At 27.7% G+C, this 16,364-nt stretch overlaps 1 protein-coding gene across 4 annotated transcripts in view; it reads left to right on the top strand.

Annotated features, from left to right (window-relative positions):
- Positions 1–16,364, top strand: part of LOC102675256 (fibroblast growth factor receptor homolog 1-like) — a 102,229-nt gene that overhangs the window by 66,265 nt on the left and 19,600 nt on the right. For all 4 annotated transcript variants that reach the window (XM_031514952.1, XM_006609046.2, XM_006609048.2 and 1 more), the window contains one exon: positions 1,029–1,168. In XM_031514952.1, the coding sequence (XP_031370812.1) occupies positions 1,084–1,168 (85 nt within the window). In that variant the 5' untranslated portion in view covers positions 1,029–1,083. The remainder of the gene's footprint in view (positions 1–1,028; positions 1,169–16,364) is intronic.

The following is a 16,364-nucleotide window of genomic DNA, read 5'->3' as shown; positions in this document are numbered from 1 at the left end:
TTTTTTTTTTTTTTTTTTTTTTTTTTTTTTTCTTTCTATTTCATTTTCGCCAAAGCGGCGCGTGTGGCGAATCGTCATAAATCCGATCGAAAACGGCGAGACGCTTTATGGAGTTGCACTATCGGGTGCAAGAGGCGCGCTCCCGCCCCATAAAGTATAATAGACCTTGGTATTAGCCGGTTTCGGGGCTAGAAAAGGAACACATGGCCGCGTCGAGAGAATTTTCGAACGCCAGAACACGTCCGGTGCGCATCCTTGCACTCGACCCCATAGATCAACCGTGATGCACCGTAACCCACTCGCACTCTCGAGAACCCCTCGCGGGATCTGTTCTTCAGAGGCTCAGATTAGGGTTAAGGGAACGCGTAATAGCTGGATTTCGTTCTGGGGAACGTGTTCAATTTAATTTCTTAAAATAGTGAAATTCGAATTGAATGTTAATGGTGAAATTTTTCGTGAAATTTAATTTTACATTAAATTTAACAAATTAAATGTTAACGACACGATTGCGATATTTAAAGTAAGATTTGATTATTTTGAGTAATTTTTATAGAATTTTTATATTATTGTATTGAAATTTAGATTAGTGTGAAATTTGAGAGATAATTGGTTTTTAATTTAATTTTTAAAATAGTGTTTGGAATTAATACATTGAATACATTGTAATATTGATATCTAAATTGATGCAAGATTTGATGAAAATTTTTTATAAAATTTTTATATTATTATATTAAAATATAGATAATATGAAATTTATCGTGAATTTTTTGAATTTAAAATGATATAATTTTTATAATTTGGTTCTTAAACTGATCAATAAAAAATAAGATAAATAAATATCAATAAAATATCAATGAAAAAAATATTGTGAAAATAAAATGAATTCTTGAGAAAATCTTGGAGAGATTGACTTTTAATTTTCGATATGATTATATAATTCTTTTTTGTATTTCGATCGTTGGTTTTTTTTTTTAAGATTAAAATTGAAAATTTTAAGAACTTAATAAAATCTTATTTTTTTGTTACAGAAAATCATCCATGCCGCGCCACTAGATACCCTTGCCTATTGTCGAAGAAGTCGGGATGGCGATTGTAAAATGTCTCATCGTTGGGATACTCCTGATGCTGGAGATCGATCGAACTACCCAAGGACAGCTGGTTCGACTAGGTGAGAACTTATAATCGTGTTGGCTCGTACAGGATTAACCAGTATAACGTGGCACGAGCGGATTTTTCTAATAACTTAATAGATTTTATCTGGGGAGCATTATATGTACCTTCAGACACGTATTTTATTTTTGTTCTTATTCTATACATATATTTATAAGAAAATGATATATATAAATAACAAAGTATCATAAATTGTATTACAAATAAAATGACAAATCGAAGCACAATAATACAATATCCACAATGAAGAAAAAAAAAGAATAATTTTATAAAATGATGTAAAATGTGATGTAAAGAAATTTAATTGAATCCATTGTTGAAATAGTTTGATTTTTAATTATAAATTGTGGCCTAGTTATATTTATCAATGATTTATCAATGATCAAAAGCAACAATTTTGTTAATTTTCTTAGAGAAATTTTTAATCCAGATATATAAATTTGTTTATTTATTTCGAAGCAAAATTAATAAAGATATTAAAAATTCTTTCCAGTAAACTTGAGGAAGAAAGAATAAAACTTCTCATTTATATTTTCAACATTTATTTATTTCAATTTAACTTAAAAGAAGAAACACAATAACTTTTTAATATTTCGTTAATATTTCCATCTTGCATCAAAACCTAAAAACAAACTACCTCTAAAAACAAACATTACATACTTATCCATTTAAAAATACATTTGTAAATTAAATTATGTAAAGTATAAATCATAACATTTTTTGACAACATTCACAATATTAATTTACAATCATCGTAAAGGTGAATCTCGAGAAACGTTGAAAACACTACCCTAAAGGTAATACAACCAAGAACTACGTTCTTTGTATAGTACAACGACCTCGAGAAGAATGTCTATTTCGAGAAGAGGCCCATAAAGGAAGGAAAAGGCGCTAAAAGCGAGTTCATGAAGTGAAAAATTGGTAGAATCGCGTGGATAGCGATCGTCGTCGCGATTCCACGGAGGATGAAAGCGAAAAATGCTAAAAATACACGGAAACCGACACTGTGCGATTAAGTATAGCGGTCGAACGTTCGTTCTTCTCCCCCACCCCGCTTCGACTATTTTTTTTCATTCCACCTCTCGCGTATATGAAATATGTAAAAATGTCCAAAAATGTGTAAAAAGGCTTGGAAACAAATTTCTCGATGCTTACTTCGGGCACAGTTTGAATTTGTAAGGGAAAGCTCGTGAAGAGGGGATATTTTCGTCCGAGTGGAGAAAGAAAAATGATTACAGGAATGGGGAAAAAAGAAATTCGAGGATGAAATGAAAAATGTAAAAGAGAGGAAAAAAATGAGTGGAAGGTCGAAGGAAGAAGTTGAAAAAAATGACGAGTCTTGATCGTAAGAAAGTATGTATATATCGTATCTCGCGAGAGGAAGAAGCTTATTTTTAATTTTGTTCCTTTGGTTAGGAGAGATGAAATAAAAAAGCTAAATTTTAGATTCATGAAATTTTGTAACTCTTAGAATTCAAAATGTTTATTGTTATTATTTTTTTTTATAAAAAGTATTGCTTCGTTAAGAACTTTTAAGAAATTTTAGTAAATTTTGAAATTTTTTTCAAAATCAAAATCGTAATCGATCAATTAATAATTATTTTTTTTATTCCTTTCCAAAATAAAAATATAAGAGAATAATTGAAAAATGTAAAAATTCCGAAAAAAAATGAAATTCTTGTTTTTTTGATTCCATTCTGAGATATTTTTATGAATTATGAAGCAAGAGCGAGATTTTGAGGTTAGTAAAATAAATATGGCAATGGTGTCTCAAATTTTGAATTTTTCTTCGATGAAAGTGTTTATGTTACTCACGAGTAAATTATTAATGAATTTTAATATTTAAAATCAAATGCTACTTTTTTATAAAAACATATAAATTCCTGAATTTAAATTAAATATCTAAATTTTTAGATTTGAATATTTGCTTGTAATTTTCAAGTTTATTTATAAAAATATTCAAGTCTTTATCTTTTAACATTAGTTTTCCTGAAAAAAAAAATTTTCTATTTTTTTATTACTTTCTTATTCGAAATTTTGATAAAAATATTTTGAAAATCAAAAAAAAATCTTCTTCCGTTAAAAATTCACTTCTAAAGAAAGGAATCGATAAAAGAGCAGAAGAAAAAACAGTCATTATTGCAAGCGTTTCTTTCAACAATTCCTCTTTGCCTGCTCGTTTCTTCATCATCGAGCTTTTTCTCGATCGTTGAAAGACAACGGGAACTCGCACGTGGTGGAATTTTGAGAAATCAACTCGTCGAAACGAAACCCATAAGCGAGTCTTTGTTCGTTCGTGTCATACTTTGGTCTTTTTCCAATCACGTACTATATAATTTCTTAATCCAGTTCGAGAATCAATGTTCGTGCAACTATTCCTTGAGATTATAATTTTTTTTTTTTTAATTCAAGGAACTCTCTTTCTCTTTCTCTCTTTAATTGGAATTTTGTTTATTTTATTTATTGAAAGAATTTATATAATTTTTATACTTTATATCTAGAATCAGTGCACATAAAGTGAACATATCTTAAAATAAAATATATTATATAAACATAGTATAGATCAGATAAGAAAGAATTTTTAATCTGGTATAAAAAAGTTATTTAAATATTCAAAAAAGAATAAAAGAAAAAAAAAATTTTACAAAAATATAACTTTTTATAAAAATTTATTTGATAAATATATTATTTGAATATACTTGAACATGTTAAAAATTATTTTTGATTAATGAGCAAAGCTTTTTATTTCTCTGACAGACAGTTTTATTAATTTTACTTTAATTTGACATGTTTCTTTTGTGAATTCGAATTTCCTTTTTGGAAATAATTATATTGTGTAAAAAGATTGAAAATCGAAATGATTGTGAAGTTTCAGAAAGTCAGATTAGTGTGACGGCTAGACAGACGATTCATGAGCGAATCGAGTATTTTTAAAACGTGTACAAAGGGGATAGAAGGCAGACAAAAATAAAAGAGAATGTCTTTTTTGGATGGAATTAGATGGTAAAAAATTCCATTTATCAGATATGATAGAAAATATCTTATGGTATGTAAAATTTCCTATTATTATTGGAACACATCTTTCTTTGTGATAATATTTTCCATGTATGATTACCATAGATTTTTCCAAAATTCCTTAAAAATTAATTTTGAAGAGCTCCAAAAATCTAAGTTATTTTTAAATAAAACAATGCTATAATAAAAAATAGAAATATAATAAATTTAGATTATTTCACTTAGTCTTTTCTTTTAAATTATAATTTTTAATAGAAATTTAATATAAAGCAATAATATACAAAATTTAATTTATCTTCAGAATTACAAATTTAAAATTAAGAACATATTTACACATAATAATCTGAATGATTTAATCATTTTGATTACGATTGTTTCAAGACCAAAAACATTTTCAACAAAAATGGACTATAAATAACATTTCTATAAATCGATTCATGGTCGAGTAGATATATATAAATCACGATTTTTTATTAAATTTGGATTAAAGCGAGCTTTGATTAAAATATAAAATTAATTCTGATGATCTTATCTTAATCAGGAAAATAGAATATCTTGATTGATTACAATTATAATAACAAATCTGTGAACTTGTTGAAAATATTATTTCGTTCTGTTCAGAATCGATTGTTGTTCAAAATATAAATAAATATATATATGTATATAAATTTATTTGTTTGATTCCAACCACTTTATTTCTCGTTTCTTATTTTGCCATGTTTCAAAGGGTGTTATATATTTTTATTAATCACGTCATTATATACATCAATTATATATGATATATATGATTATATACATCAATTCTAAATTTGAATTTTTTTTCAAAAATGATAATTTTAATGAAAAATTACAATTCAATTGTTAAGACTAGATTGGATGCAAAATTTGAATACAGAAACTTATCAAATATAAATGGTATGCTAAAAAATATAAAATATTCAAAATGTATAATATTATAATATTTGAAGAATGCAAATTTCTATCTAAGTTGCATAAAAATTTTCAGTCTACGACTTAATTTTTTCAAATTTTCTTTTTTCATTTTCTTCAATCTTTTCTCAGAATCTTTTCTAGATTCTTACACAGATTTCTTTTAAATGGAATAACAAAATAAAATTTTTCCACGTGTTACTTGAGTTATCTTATCTTCTTCTTGATATTCTTAATTATTAATTACAATTCAATCTATCTAAATATGAATTTGATTCAAGCTAACAGCTATTTATCACAGTGTTTCTTAATCTGAGTTGCTTATACAAGTTTTGAAGAATCATTGTTTTGAAGAAGAATTGTTTTTATTTACTATAATTTGTATGGAAATTTTCAGTATTTCAGTACTATAATCTTTTGAAAATTTTACCAATAAAAACTCACAGAATCTTGTGTGAAAGATTTCAATTTATCCTATTAAAAATAGATTTTTATCTAATCATAAAAAAAAAGGATTGCTGCTTATTTAACTTTATTATGATAAAAGATCATGAAACATTGAAAGACATTAATTCGTTACTTTTTTAAATATTAAAATATAAAATTTGGACGTAATTCTATAAAAATTCAAAAACTTATTACTTTACATCTCAATGCATCAGAATCAAAACAAAAGATAAAATATACATATAATATAATAAGCAAAATACAATTAAATTGAACTACCTTTTTAAAAAATATATACATTCTAAAGATATGTACAGAACAAAATGTAAAATTACAAAATTAAAATTAAGCAAAAGAATCGAATTGAAATTCCATCGTTAATGAATTCATTTCGTTTCTACTTCTCCATTATGGTTTCCATTAAGGTTTTCACGCAACAATGGAAACACCGGATTTCCAGGAAGCTGGTTGAATTTCATTGGTCGAACGATGGAAAACGCAACATCTGGTGAACAGATCCCGACCCTGATCCCTAGACGTATCCTATTAAATGCTTTCTTCAAACGGTATTTTGCTGGAACCCTGGATCTCATTGGAATTTCCAACAATTGCACACGTGCGATCATTAAGTAAATCGATGAGAACCTGATTCTTACGTAGAGACTATAGCTTACCTGTTTAAGGAAGCTTAGGTATTTTCTTAATGGTCCATAAATGGCAAAAAAATTTTGAAGATAGCTATATTCGTTTTTATGGATAGATCTTGTTATAGAGATTTTATTTGGACTTAGAATAGATTGCAAGAATTTTATATAGTAAATGAGTTGTAACTAAATGTATTGAAATTTGAAATTTTTTTAAAATGTTTCAAAAATTCGTTCGTTTATTATTATTATTATTTATTATTTAGGAAAATTTTCAAATATCTTCAACAAAATGTAAATGAAAGAAATTTTTTCAAGACTCTATTAAAACTCTTACAAAAAAGTTCTTATAAAATTTGATAAAGTTTCTTCAAAGATTTTTCTAAAATATTCCAAAAAATTTTTCAAAAATTATCGGAAAATTTATTAAAAATCTCTTTGAATTTAGAATCTTCTTCAAAAATTTTCAAAAATTTTCCGGAAATAATTCAAAAATTCTTTTCTACAATCTTTTAAAAAAAAATATTTTCTAAAACTTTTCTAAAAATTTACAAAAATCTCACTCTCCATTTTTCATCACAAAATCCACAAAACACTCCATCACAAAAAACCTATCCAAAAATTATCCAAAAATTTCAGAAATTTTTATCCAAAATCCATTCAAAGCTTTAAAAAATTGTTGCAAAATTTATTAAAAATTTTTCCAAAAAACTTTCAAAAATATTTTCAAGAATCTTTTAGAAAATTTTTCATCATCTCTTCCCGACAAAACATATCAAAGATCCTTCAAAATTTCAAAAATCACCTCGATCTATAAAATCGAATAATGCCAAAATATCAAATTCATTCTCGACGAGAGGAAAGAATACGATGTAGGCAATCGTAGTAAATAAGCCACATTCGTAACACGAATGGAAATGGCCGAAATCAGGACGCGGCCGGTGAATTTACTTTCCGGCAAGTGAATTTATTGATAACGGGCCGAAACGCGAGCGTTGCAACGATCCATATATATGTGTATTATTATGATTGAGCTCAATTGTCCAATTGGCCGGTCATTGAATGCCATATGCGCGGGCTCGGCCCGTTATTAGCGGTCTGTCGACGTACGATAATATTCTCAACCCGGCTTCGACCGCGTTTCCACGGGGGCCCGAAGGGAGGCCGTGTGCCTCTCCTCTTATTCTCGCGCTGCGAAAATGAGAGCCTCTGCCAATCCTTTGTCTATTAAATGTATTCAACAGGGTAATAGCGGCTGACATTACCAATTGGACAATGAAAGAGATGGCTGCGCACCGCGATTTCGAAAGGGGGGACCGGAGGATTTTTTCGTCACAAGATTGGGGAAGGGGAATGTTGCTTGCCAAATATTTGCTCGTATTATATATATAGTACAGGTATATCCGATTCAAATTGAAAAAAATGTGGAAAATTGTTTTCTGGAAAATATAAAGTTTTTTTTTTTTTCTATAAGTTTTTTGTGATGATTTCTTCTGATAGTGAAAAAGGTTTGAAGATGTTTCAGGTGAAGTTTTATTGCGACAATTTTTTTGAAATGGAGGAAAAATGTGAAAAATTGTTTTTAGAAAAAAATAGTTTTTTTTTTTAGGTTTTTTTGGTTTTTATAATGGAAGATTTTCAGGTGAAATTTTATTGTAAAAATTTTGTAGAATATTTAAAAGAAAATTGAAATCATTTACAAAAATTATAATAAATTATATTCAAAAAAAAAATTAAAATATATAAAAAGCATATGATATATAAAATTACATCTAATTATTTAATTAAAAAAAATAAAAAACAAATTGATCTTAATTATATTCAACTATTTCAATGACTATTTAAATATAATTAATAAGATATATATATAACACATAGGATAGTACATTAAATTACATTTAATTATTCAAATAGAAAAATGATAAAAAATGGTATTAGATTAGATACACATATTATCATATGATACATAATGCATCTAATTATTGGAGTAAAAAAAAAATAATAAAAAATAAATTGATCTTAATTACATTCATATTTCAATGACCACTCAAAAGGGTTCACGTATAGATATCCCATATAAAAAAAAAGATACACATATTATCATATGGCATAATACATTCTAATTATTCGAAAATTATACCAAAGAAAACGATGAAAAATAAATTTATCTTAATCACATTCAGTTATTTCAACGGCCACTAACAACATTTATAAAATATACAATATTATATTATACATAAAATTAAAAAATCCATACGATGCATAATATCTACATCTAATTATTCAACCAAAAAAAATAAATAAACAAAAAACAATTATTCAAATGAAAAAAATAATAAGAAATAAAAGATTCATCTCCAACCACTCTGCTATTTGAATGGCCACTCGAGTAGAGTTTAAGCACACGTTCTGTATTCCGTGCCATTATAATCCATACGAAGCGAAGAATCAGGCATGCGCAACCTGTAGTTGAAGGAGCGAACGAACAACGAAAGAAGCATACTTGACCTCGGGTAAAGCCGTTGCAGCTTAATTACGATTGTCTGGCATCGAAGCGGGGCTGCGTACGGTCATTAAGATAGGCAGCCGGTCTTGAGCCAGTGTCCCTTAATCTCTCGAAAGGGATCATCCTTTTTAAGGTATAATTATGCAGGCATGGAGCAGAGTTTTGTTTCTAGCTTCTCGTTTTGTAGCTGGCCAACCCAGTTGAATCTCCCGCCGTCAAACCGTTCAACGTTTCTATCTGTCAGGCCATGTCTCTTTTATCCTTCCACCTTTTTTTCACTCTTTCCCTCGTCTCGTTTTATACACACGCCGTTTGTTTTATATCAAACGTTATACAGAAGATCTCCCTCGAGAGACCATGGTCTGGAATCTTAATTAGAGCGTCCATAGCCGCGTGGAAAGGAGGTTCTCTCCTATCTTTGGAGTGGCTTCCTAAGTAGATGCACCCTGTCTTGGCAACCTGTACTATCTGCCCCCTTTTTTGGGATTGTTTGACGCGTTGTGAGATACAAGTCGATCAAAACGTGACAAAAGAATAACGGGACACCTGTTGTTCCATTATGCTCGACTGATCTTCTTCTTGATTCTCTTTGGGTTAGTGGGTTTGTTTGTGTTAACAGGTTTGAGATGGAAGAATCAGGGATGAAAAGAGTGGTTCAGGAGTTTTTATAAAAAGATCTATCGAATCTATCTCTAATTTTAAATCTGGACATAATTTGGTATATTGTATTTTTATGAATATAATGTATCAATTATATAGTTATCTATTAATTTATTCGTGGAAGTAATTTTTAATTATTATAAAATATTCGAGGTATCGTAAAATAAGGATACTATTATAGTTATAATATTAGTTATAATAGTTATAATATTTGAAATAAAATGGTATTGCAATAATTAATAATATAAACTTGCAAAAATTCTGAGAAAAACTTTACACCATTAATAGTGACATTATTCATGATTAATTTTGTTTAAAAATAATTATTAAATCCTCAAGTACTATGATACTTATAAATCTTTACTATATTATAATAATTATTAATATTGTAATATTATTTTGTCTACTTCAAAGATATTATGACACTGTTATGACATTTATATTACTTTGTTCGCAATCTAAATTTTTTACTTTTTTTAAATTTTCAAGAATTCTAAAGAAATCAAGATAAATTACTAATTTTTCTATTTTATAATTTTTATAATTACAATAGATTATTTTGATCTTCTATTTTTATTAAGAACATCCTTATAATAGATGACTCAATGTATTAAAAATATAGAATAATCTTCTTACACAGCTTTATTATTAACTCAAATGACTTTTTAATCTTGACCAACTTTGTTTCTGTTCGTGTTTGTATTTATAATCATGGCCATGTCTTATTTAGTATTCAGTAAAAAGTGAACAGAATGTTTAGAATTAAAGTAAGAATGAAGATGTATGGTATAATTCCTTGAAAATTGAAACGTTTTAAAATTACTTATTAGGATGAAACTTTGTACAAAAATAAACTTTTAGAGCTAATTGTAATTGGTTGTCAAGCAAGAGAACTCCTCGTAGAGAATATGTAAATTAGAAGGGTTGGACAAGGATTTGAGATTGGTACTCTTGATGAAACTCTTGGAATAGAAATAGTATTCGATGTTGTGAGGATTTGAAAATAGAATATATGAAATAGATGAGATAGTAAGATATATTTAATGGAGATATTCAAGAACTTGAGTGAAATTGAAATGATGAAATGGTAAACGATATTTCATTGTGAATGAGAATATTAAATGTAAATTTGAAAGATTGATATGTATATAATAGTTTTAATCAACTATTCCATTATTAATATGGAATAGATAAATCAAACTAATAAAAGGTCACTCACTCTAAACAGATTACTTTAGATTAAATTACTAACTTTAGATTAAATTTCAAACTATTTTAACGACTTTTAAACGACGTTTCGTTATTCCAAATTCTTATCATGATTCTTGGAATGATTTGAACAACAAATTTTCATTTATCGTTTCATCATTATTAAACATTATTATAGAAATATTTATATTTAAGAAAAGTTTCGTTTTATTTTTCTAATTAAACTATTAAAAATGTATCTTATATGAAATTGATTTTTTACAATTAATTAACTTTTCCAAACTAATTATATATTATAAATAATTTTAATATTAAAATTTTATATACACGTTTATAATTAAACATTGTAATCAAATATTTTATAAAATTTAAATATTATTTCGTTCATAAAACAAACATTACTGTAATAAAATGAAATTCAACCCAGACAAAATGAATGTTATCGAAATATCAGATCAAAATAAAATGATAAAAATGAACAACGTCGTCAAACATTATCTATTGTTTATTTCACACGTGACGATAATACAAAATTTCCGTGGATTATTTAAACGAATATGAACAATAATTAGATTGCAATCTATCTGTCCAGATAATTATTTCATCGGTATACTAAACCGTGTTAATCCTGTTCCATGAAGAAAGGATTCTACGATCGATTTACCCTCGTCTAGAATTAACACGATCCTCGTAATCCGCTTGACGCATCAATTAATCCTCTCTCAAATTTCACATCGACTTATCTTCCACGATGTCGAAACCGAGGAAAATTAGTTTATCAAAAGACGAAATTCGATGAAAAACATTCGATATCGTTTCTTTGGATTTAAAGTTGATATTGTATTTTGTTGAAATTATTTTTAATTTTTCGAGATATTACAAATTTTTTCGAGACAAATTTTATTAATGTTAATGATTAATTTTATTCGATGAAAAACAAATAATTGTTTCATTGAATTTAATTCGATCTTTATGCAATATATAATTTTTTTCTTTGTTAAAATTATTCATAATATGTATATTTTTTATTTTTTTAATTTTCTTTTCTCAGTCCTCTTGAATAATTAATTTCGTTTGAATAATGAATTTAATCATATAAGAAGATTATTTTGTTAAGGAAAAAGAAAATTAATTTTTGAGAAAAAGTTGACAAAAAATTTTATAATGATAAAATTTTTATAATTAAAAAAATTTTCACTCGATATAAAATTTGAAATTTATTGTCTTTTTTTTTTAATTTTTGAAACATCTTTATTTAATATATTTTATGGATTTATTTCATTCCAAATAATTAATTATTAAAATCACAAGTTGAATAATGTAAAATTGAGAATTTTGTTGATATTATCGTTTTAGATTTTAGTAAAATCTTTAATATTTTGTAATAAAACTATAAAAAATATAAATATAAATTATAATTATTTTTCTATCGTAAAAATTACAATTTAAAACTTTCGACACATATTTTCATTTGATTAATCATAAGATTAATAAAATCCGAGTTAAAAATATCTCTTAAACCAATATCTTTATAGACTCGATTAATACATTAAAAATTACATTAAAAAAAAAAACTTAAACATATCCATCCAAAAAATTTACCATAAGATATTCTCTTTAAAATAAAGTAATTTCTTCTCGAAACGAATAAATTGACAAAGATAATGTACATCGAGTTCAAGTTCAAAATAAACATTCCGTATATTAATCAATATGCCTTGTATTCAATTAAACATCGAAACAAAGAAGTAAAATATCGTTTCGTCATAACGAGCGTAAGAAACTAGAGGATCTATTTAAAGGATTGTTCCGCGAGGAAAAAACGCGGGGGCACGAAGGAGTTCAAGAGAGGGATATCGTGTTCCCCCTTTGTACAATTAATACGTACATTCAATCTGGTTGGTACATCGGCTAGTTGAGCGCGAAAAAGAGACCCCTCTGGGTCAGATTCGTCGGATTAAGACGATCGCGATACGATCTAACCGCGTGGGATCATGGTAATCCGAAACCATCGAATTCTATGTCTAACCTTCCCCTCTACTTTTTTGTTCGAGGTGAAAAATTAGGACGTAGCCGAAACGAATTAATCTGGCCACTTGAAAGTTACACGAGCCGATAAACGCTAGGAATTTATTCCTTTCGTGGTCGAGGGGGTGGAAATTGATATCGAGGGTAACTTGAGTATCGTATGATACGTGTTTATTTGCTTAGAGATAGAAAAAAGCTTTTATTGAATTTAGTTGGTTAATTTTAATAGATAGAATTGATAGAATTTTAAAGTATCGTAGACAAATTGGTTTGTTAGTTTTTTTATCGTATTTGGCATTGATAAATTTCGAAAATTTAAATCGATAATTATTATAATTATGTATTGTTTTTATTTTCAAACATAAAAGTTTGAATAATTTTAGGAATTTTTAGTATATAATGGGATGTAAATCTAGGGGAAAAATAAAAAAACTATACTCTAATCAGTGGCTAATAGTTTATTAAAAAATTATGTCTTGATTAATTAGCTTCTCTTTATTTAAAATGATAAGTTTCAAAATTTCATGTGAATAATTATTTTAAAAGATACTTTTATGTTAAAAAACTTAGGATATCTATATAGATAAATGAGAGGAATTAACATTGAATAGAATTTTCAACGAGTAATTCAATATTAACTTATTAAATATAAATTAAAATATTAAAAAAAAAACGTAGGAAAATGTAAAAATGAAAGATTTATAAATCTTCATTACGTGAAATTGATATTTAATTACATATAGGTCTTCTTTGAACAGACATTGATAGATGGATGAGACTCATCCGAACAACATTAAAATAATCATCCCAATAACGATAACAGATCACTTAAAAACCCGCAAATTTCCATTTCAAATATCTCTTAACCCTTCTATCCACTAATGATCCTTACGCAATCGAACTTTATTCTCCCAATCCCAATAAATCCTTTTCCCTCGACAACCTATGCTACCATCCTAAGCAATCTAATTACCCCCCTCGTAACATAAATCTCCTCGATTCAATCCACCGGTTTCCCCGATACCAATAAACGAGCCTCTCTTCCCCGAGTGCTGAACACACTGAAGCTTTCTAAAAGGATGCCGGAGGAGGCTGAGATAAGACTGGGAACAGCTTCTGCCTCGAAGGTGCTAAAGGGGGCGCGCAATTAAAGGGACATAAATCACTGTGCTGTCCTCTAGCTAGCCCTACGATAGTTATATCTCGTTATACCTCGGCTGGTGGCTATTTTCGAAGCAAATCGGTTTCGGCCATTTTCGTTTCGCCAAGGAGTGGAAGAGGGTTCTTGAAGATTGTTCTTGGAACTCGATTTTCTGTATCGTTCCAAGGCAGGCATTATTCGTTAATTGTTTATTTGCTCGGGTATTATAAAAATTGTTCAATTTTTAGAGAATTTTAGAGAATACTTTTTAGAAATTTTGCTCGGGTGTTATAAAAATTGTTCAATTTTTAGAGAATCCTTTTTAGAAATTGTTAAATTATTTTTAAATTATTTCTCCCAGGTATCAAACTATTTTTTGATCGAAAAAGAAAAAAGAAAGGAAAATCATTATCATTCTCAATAATTATCTTTACCTTGAAAGAATTTAGAATTATTATTTTTCTTTGAAAGATCGAGTTTCTTTTAAAAAATAATATTCCACGATAAAAAAAAACGAAATTATTGCATTGTTAATAAAAATTATATTATATTATGATAGTAGGATTTTAAATTATAAAGTTATCGTCTATTAAAATCAATTACGTTAAATGTATTCGTAAATGTGTGTATACGAATAATTTTGTAATTAAACACAACACATTTATTTATTATCCACGAACTTCAACGAAAGTATAAAATTATCTATTTCGTCAGAGCTTCATCCTTGATCGATGAAATAATGAAACGAAGAAGCGAACGAACGACGCAACGAACGAAATCGATTCGTTGCTTGTTGACGTTCGAGCCAGATGAAAGAGCACGGTTGCAAGAGAAGTTACGAATATTTTTGGAGTGGTGTTTACGCGGTTGGATACGCGTATCGTAGCGTTTGCCGTGTCCCTGGACGTTATTTCGAAGTGGATGCTTTTCCAAAGTTATTTCGAAGTGGCAGCTTTTTATAAAATACTAGAGATTCAAAACTCGAAATTTTACGAGATTTCGAAATTCTACTTTTTTTTCTCTAAAAAATATTATTTTAATAGATTTTCAAAATTAATTTAAACTCAGGTTCGTCGATAATAATAATAATCAATTTTTTGGTTTAGAAAAAATTAAAACGATTATATCATCGTCGATTAAAATGTACCAACAATTTGAATTTATAAATTTAATTGGATTATTATCAGTGAATAGTTGAATAAAAATTAATTCATATTTTCACGATATTCTTGAATATTAAAAGTTAAGAGTGATTTTACACTTACACAGTTATTTTTCACTTGAATAGAAAATGAGAAAAAGTTTCACGAATATTGCATAAAAATGCATAAAAATGAATTGATTTGTATTTAAAAACAATATAAGTATTAACGTTGAATCGAATTTTTGATATATAATTTACTAAAATAATAATACAATAGGAGAAATCTAGGGGAAAAACAATATCGTAATCGTGGCTAGTAACTTATTAAAAAATGAATAAATTTTTTACACGGGATTCACATTCGAGTGAAAATATGTGAATTTTTCTTGCATAATTCATGAGATTTCGTCGAAATTTAATTTATTTTATTATTCAATTATTTATCGATGAGAAAAAAGATAGAAACGATCATCGATATTTATCGATGAGAAAAATAAAAAAAAAAAAAAATAAAGTCAAATATGGTAGGATTATTCGATAAGAAACGTAATACCTAGAATGTTCTCCATTTGCGAAGAAGGGAATCTCTCAAGGGAAATTCGTGCATCTTCCACTTGCGATCCATCCGCATTTGGAACTGCAATGTCAAGAACAGTTTTGTTTCTCTTTTATTTTTTTTTCGTATTTCTTTATATTTCTTGTATCAATGAAATAGACGGATAGATTGATCAATAAAATTAAAATAAAGTGAGTTATTAAAATCGTAATGCCAAAAATAGAATTTTTCTGTTTGAAAAATTTTATATAATTATAGATAATAATAATTAATTTTGTTATTACTATTTCTTTTCTATTTTTTACTTGAGTTTCTGAAAAAATGTAATGAAATTGTAATTATAGAAATTTTCAAATATCATATAATGTAATTGAAGGCTGTCTATGGAATTCAATCCATATATCTAGACAATTAAACTTAACAACTATCTATCTATATAATTTAATACTTTTCTCTAATTCAATTAAATATTTTCGTTTTAACTTTCGCTTCTATTTAAAATATTTAAAATTAATTTTTTTCTTTTTTTCTGAGCATCATCCTAATTACCATCCTCTGGAACGCGTTAATTATCGACGAATCCGAACCACCCATGGAAAATCGGCGGGAAGATTGAAGAGGGGCGACTCGTTTCAGAAATAGACTCGTGTCTGGTAAACGCGTAGAGATTTTGTTTCCACGTTGCTGTTGCATGTTAGCTCACGTGCACGCGCGTTTCCGCCAGCGTGGTGCCTCGGTTTCACGGTGTATTTGAGGAGATTAACGCGCTAGCTCGGCCAACTCTAGACGCGGAATTAAAGTCGACTGTTCGTTACGGGGCGTCGACGGAAATGCAGTCGGCCATCGGTTTCCGTTACATCAGAAAAGAGAGTACTGTTTTCCTCGGTTAGAGCGCTCTATCTATTTTTTTCATT

Source organism: Apis dorsata, unplaced genomic scaffold (genome assembly GCF_000469605.1).
Source record: "Apis dorsata unplaced genomic scaffold, Apis dorsata 1.3 scaffold_52, whole genome shotgun sequence".
Lineage (NCBI taxonomy): Eukaryota > Metazoa > Arthropoda > Insecta > Hymenoptera > Apidae > Apis > Apis dorsata.
Note: the sequence above shows the minus strand (reverse complement) of the source record. Positions and strands in the feature narration are given on the sequence as shown.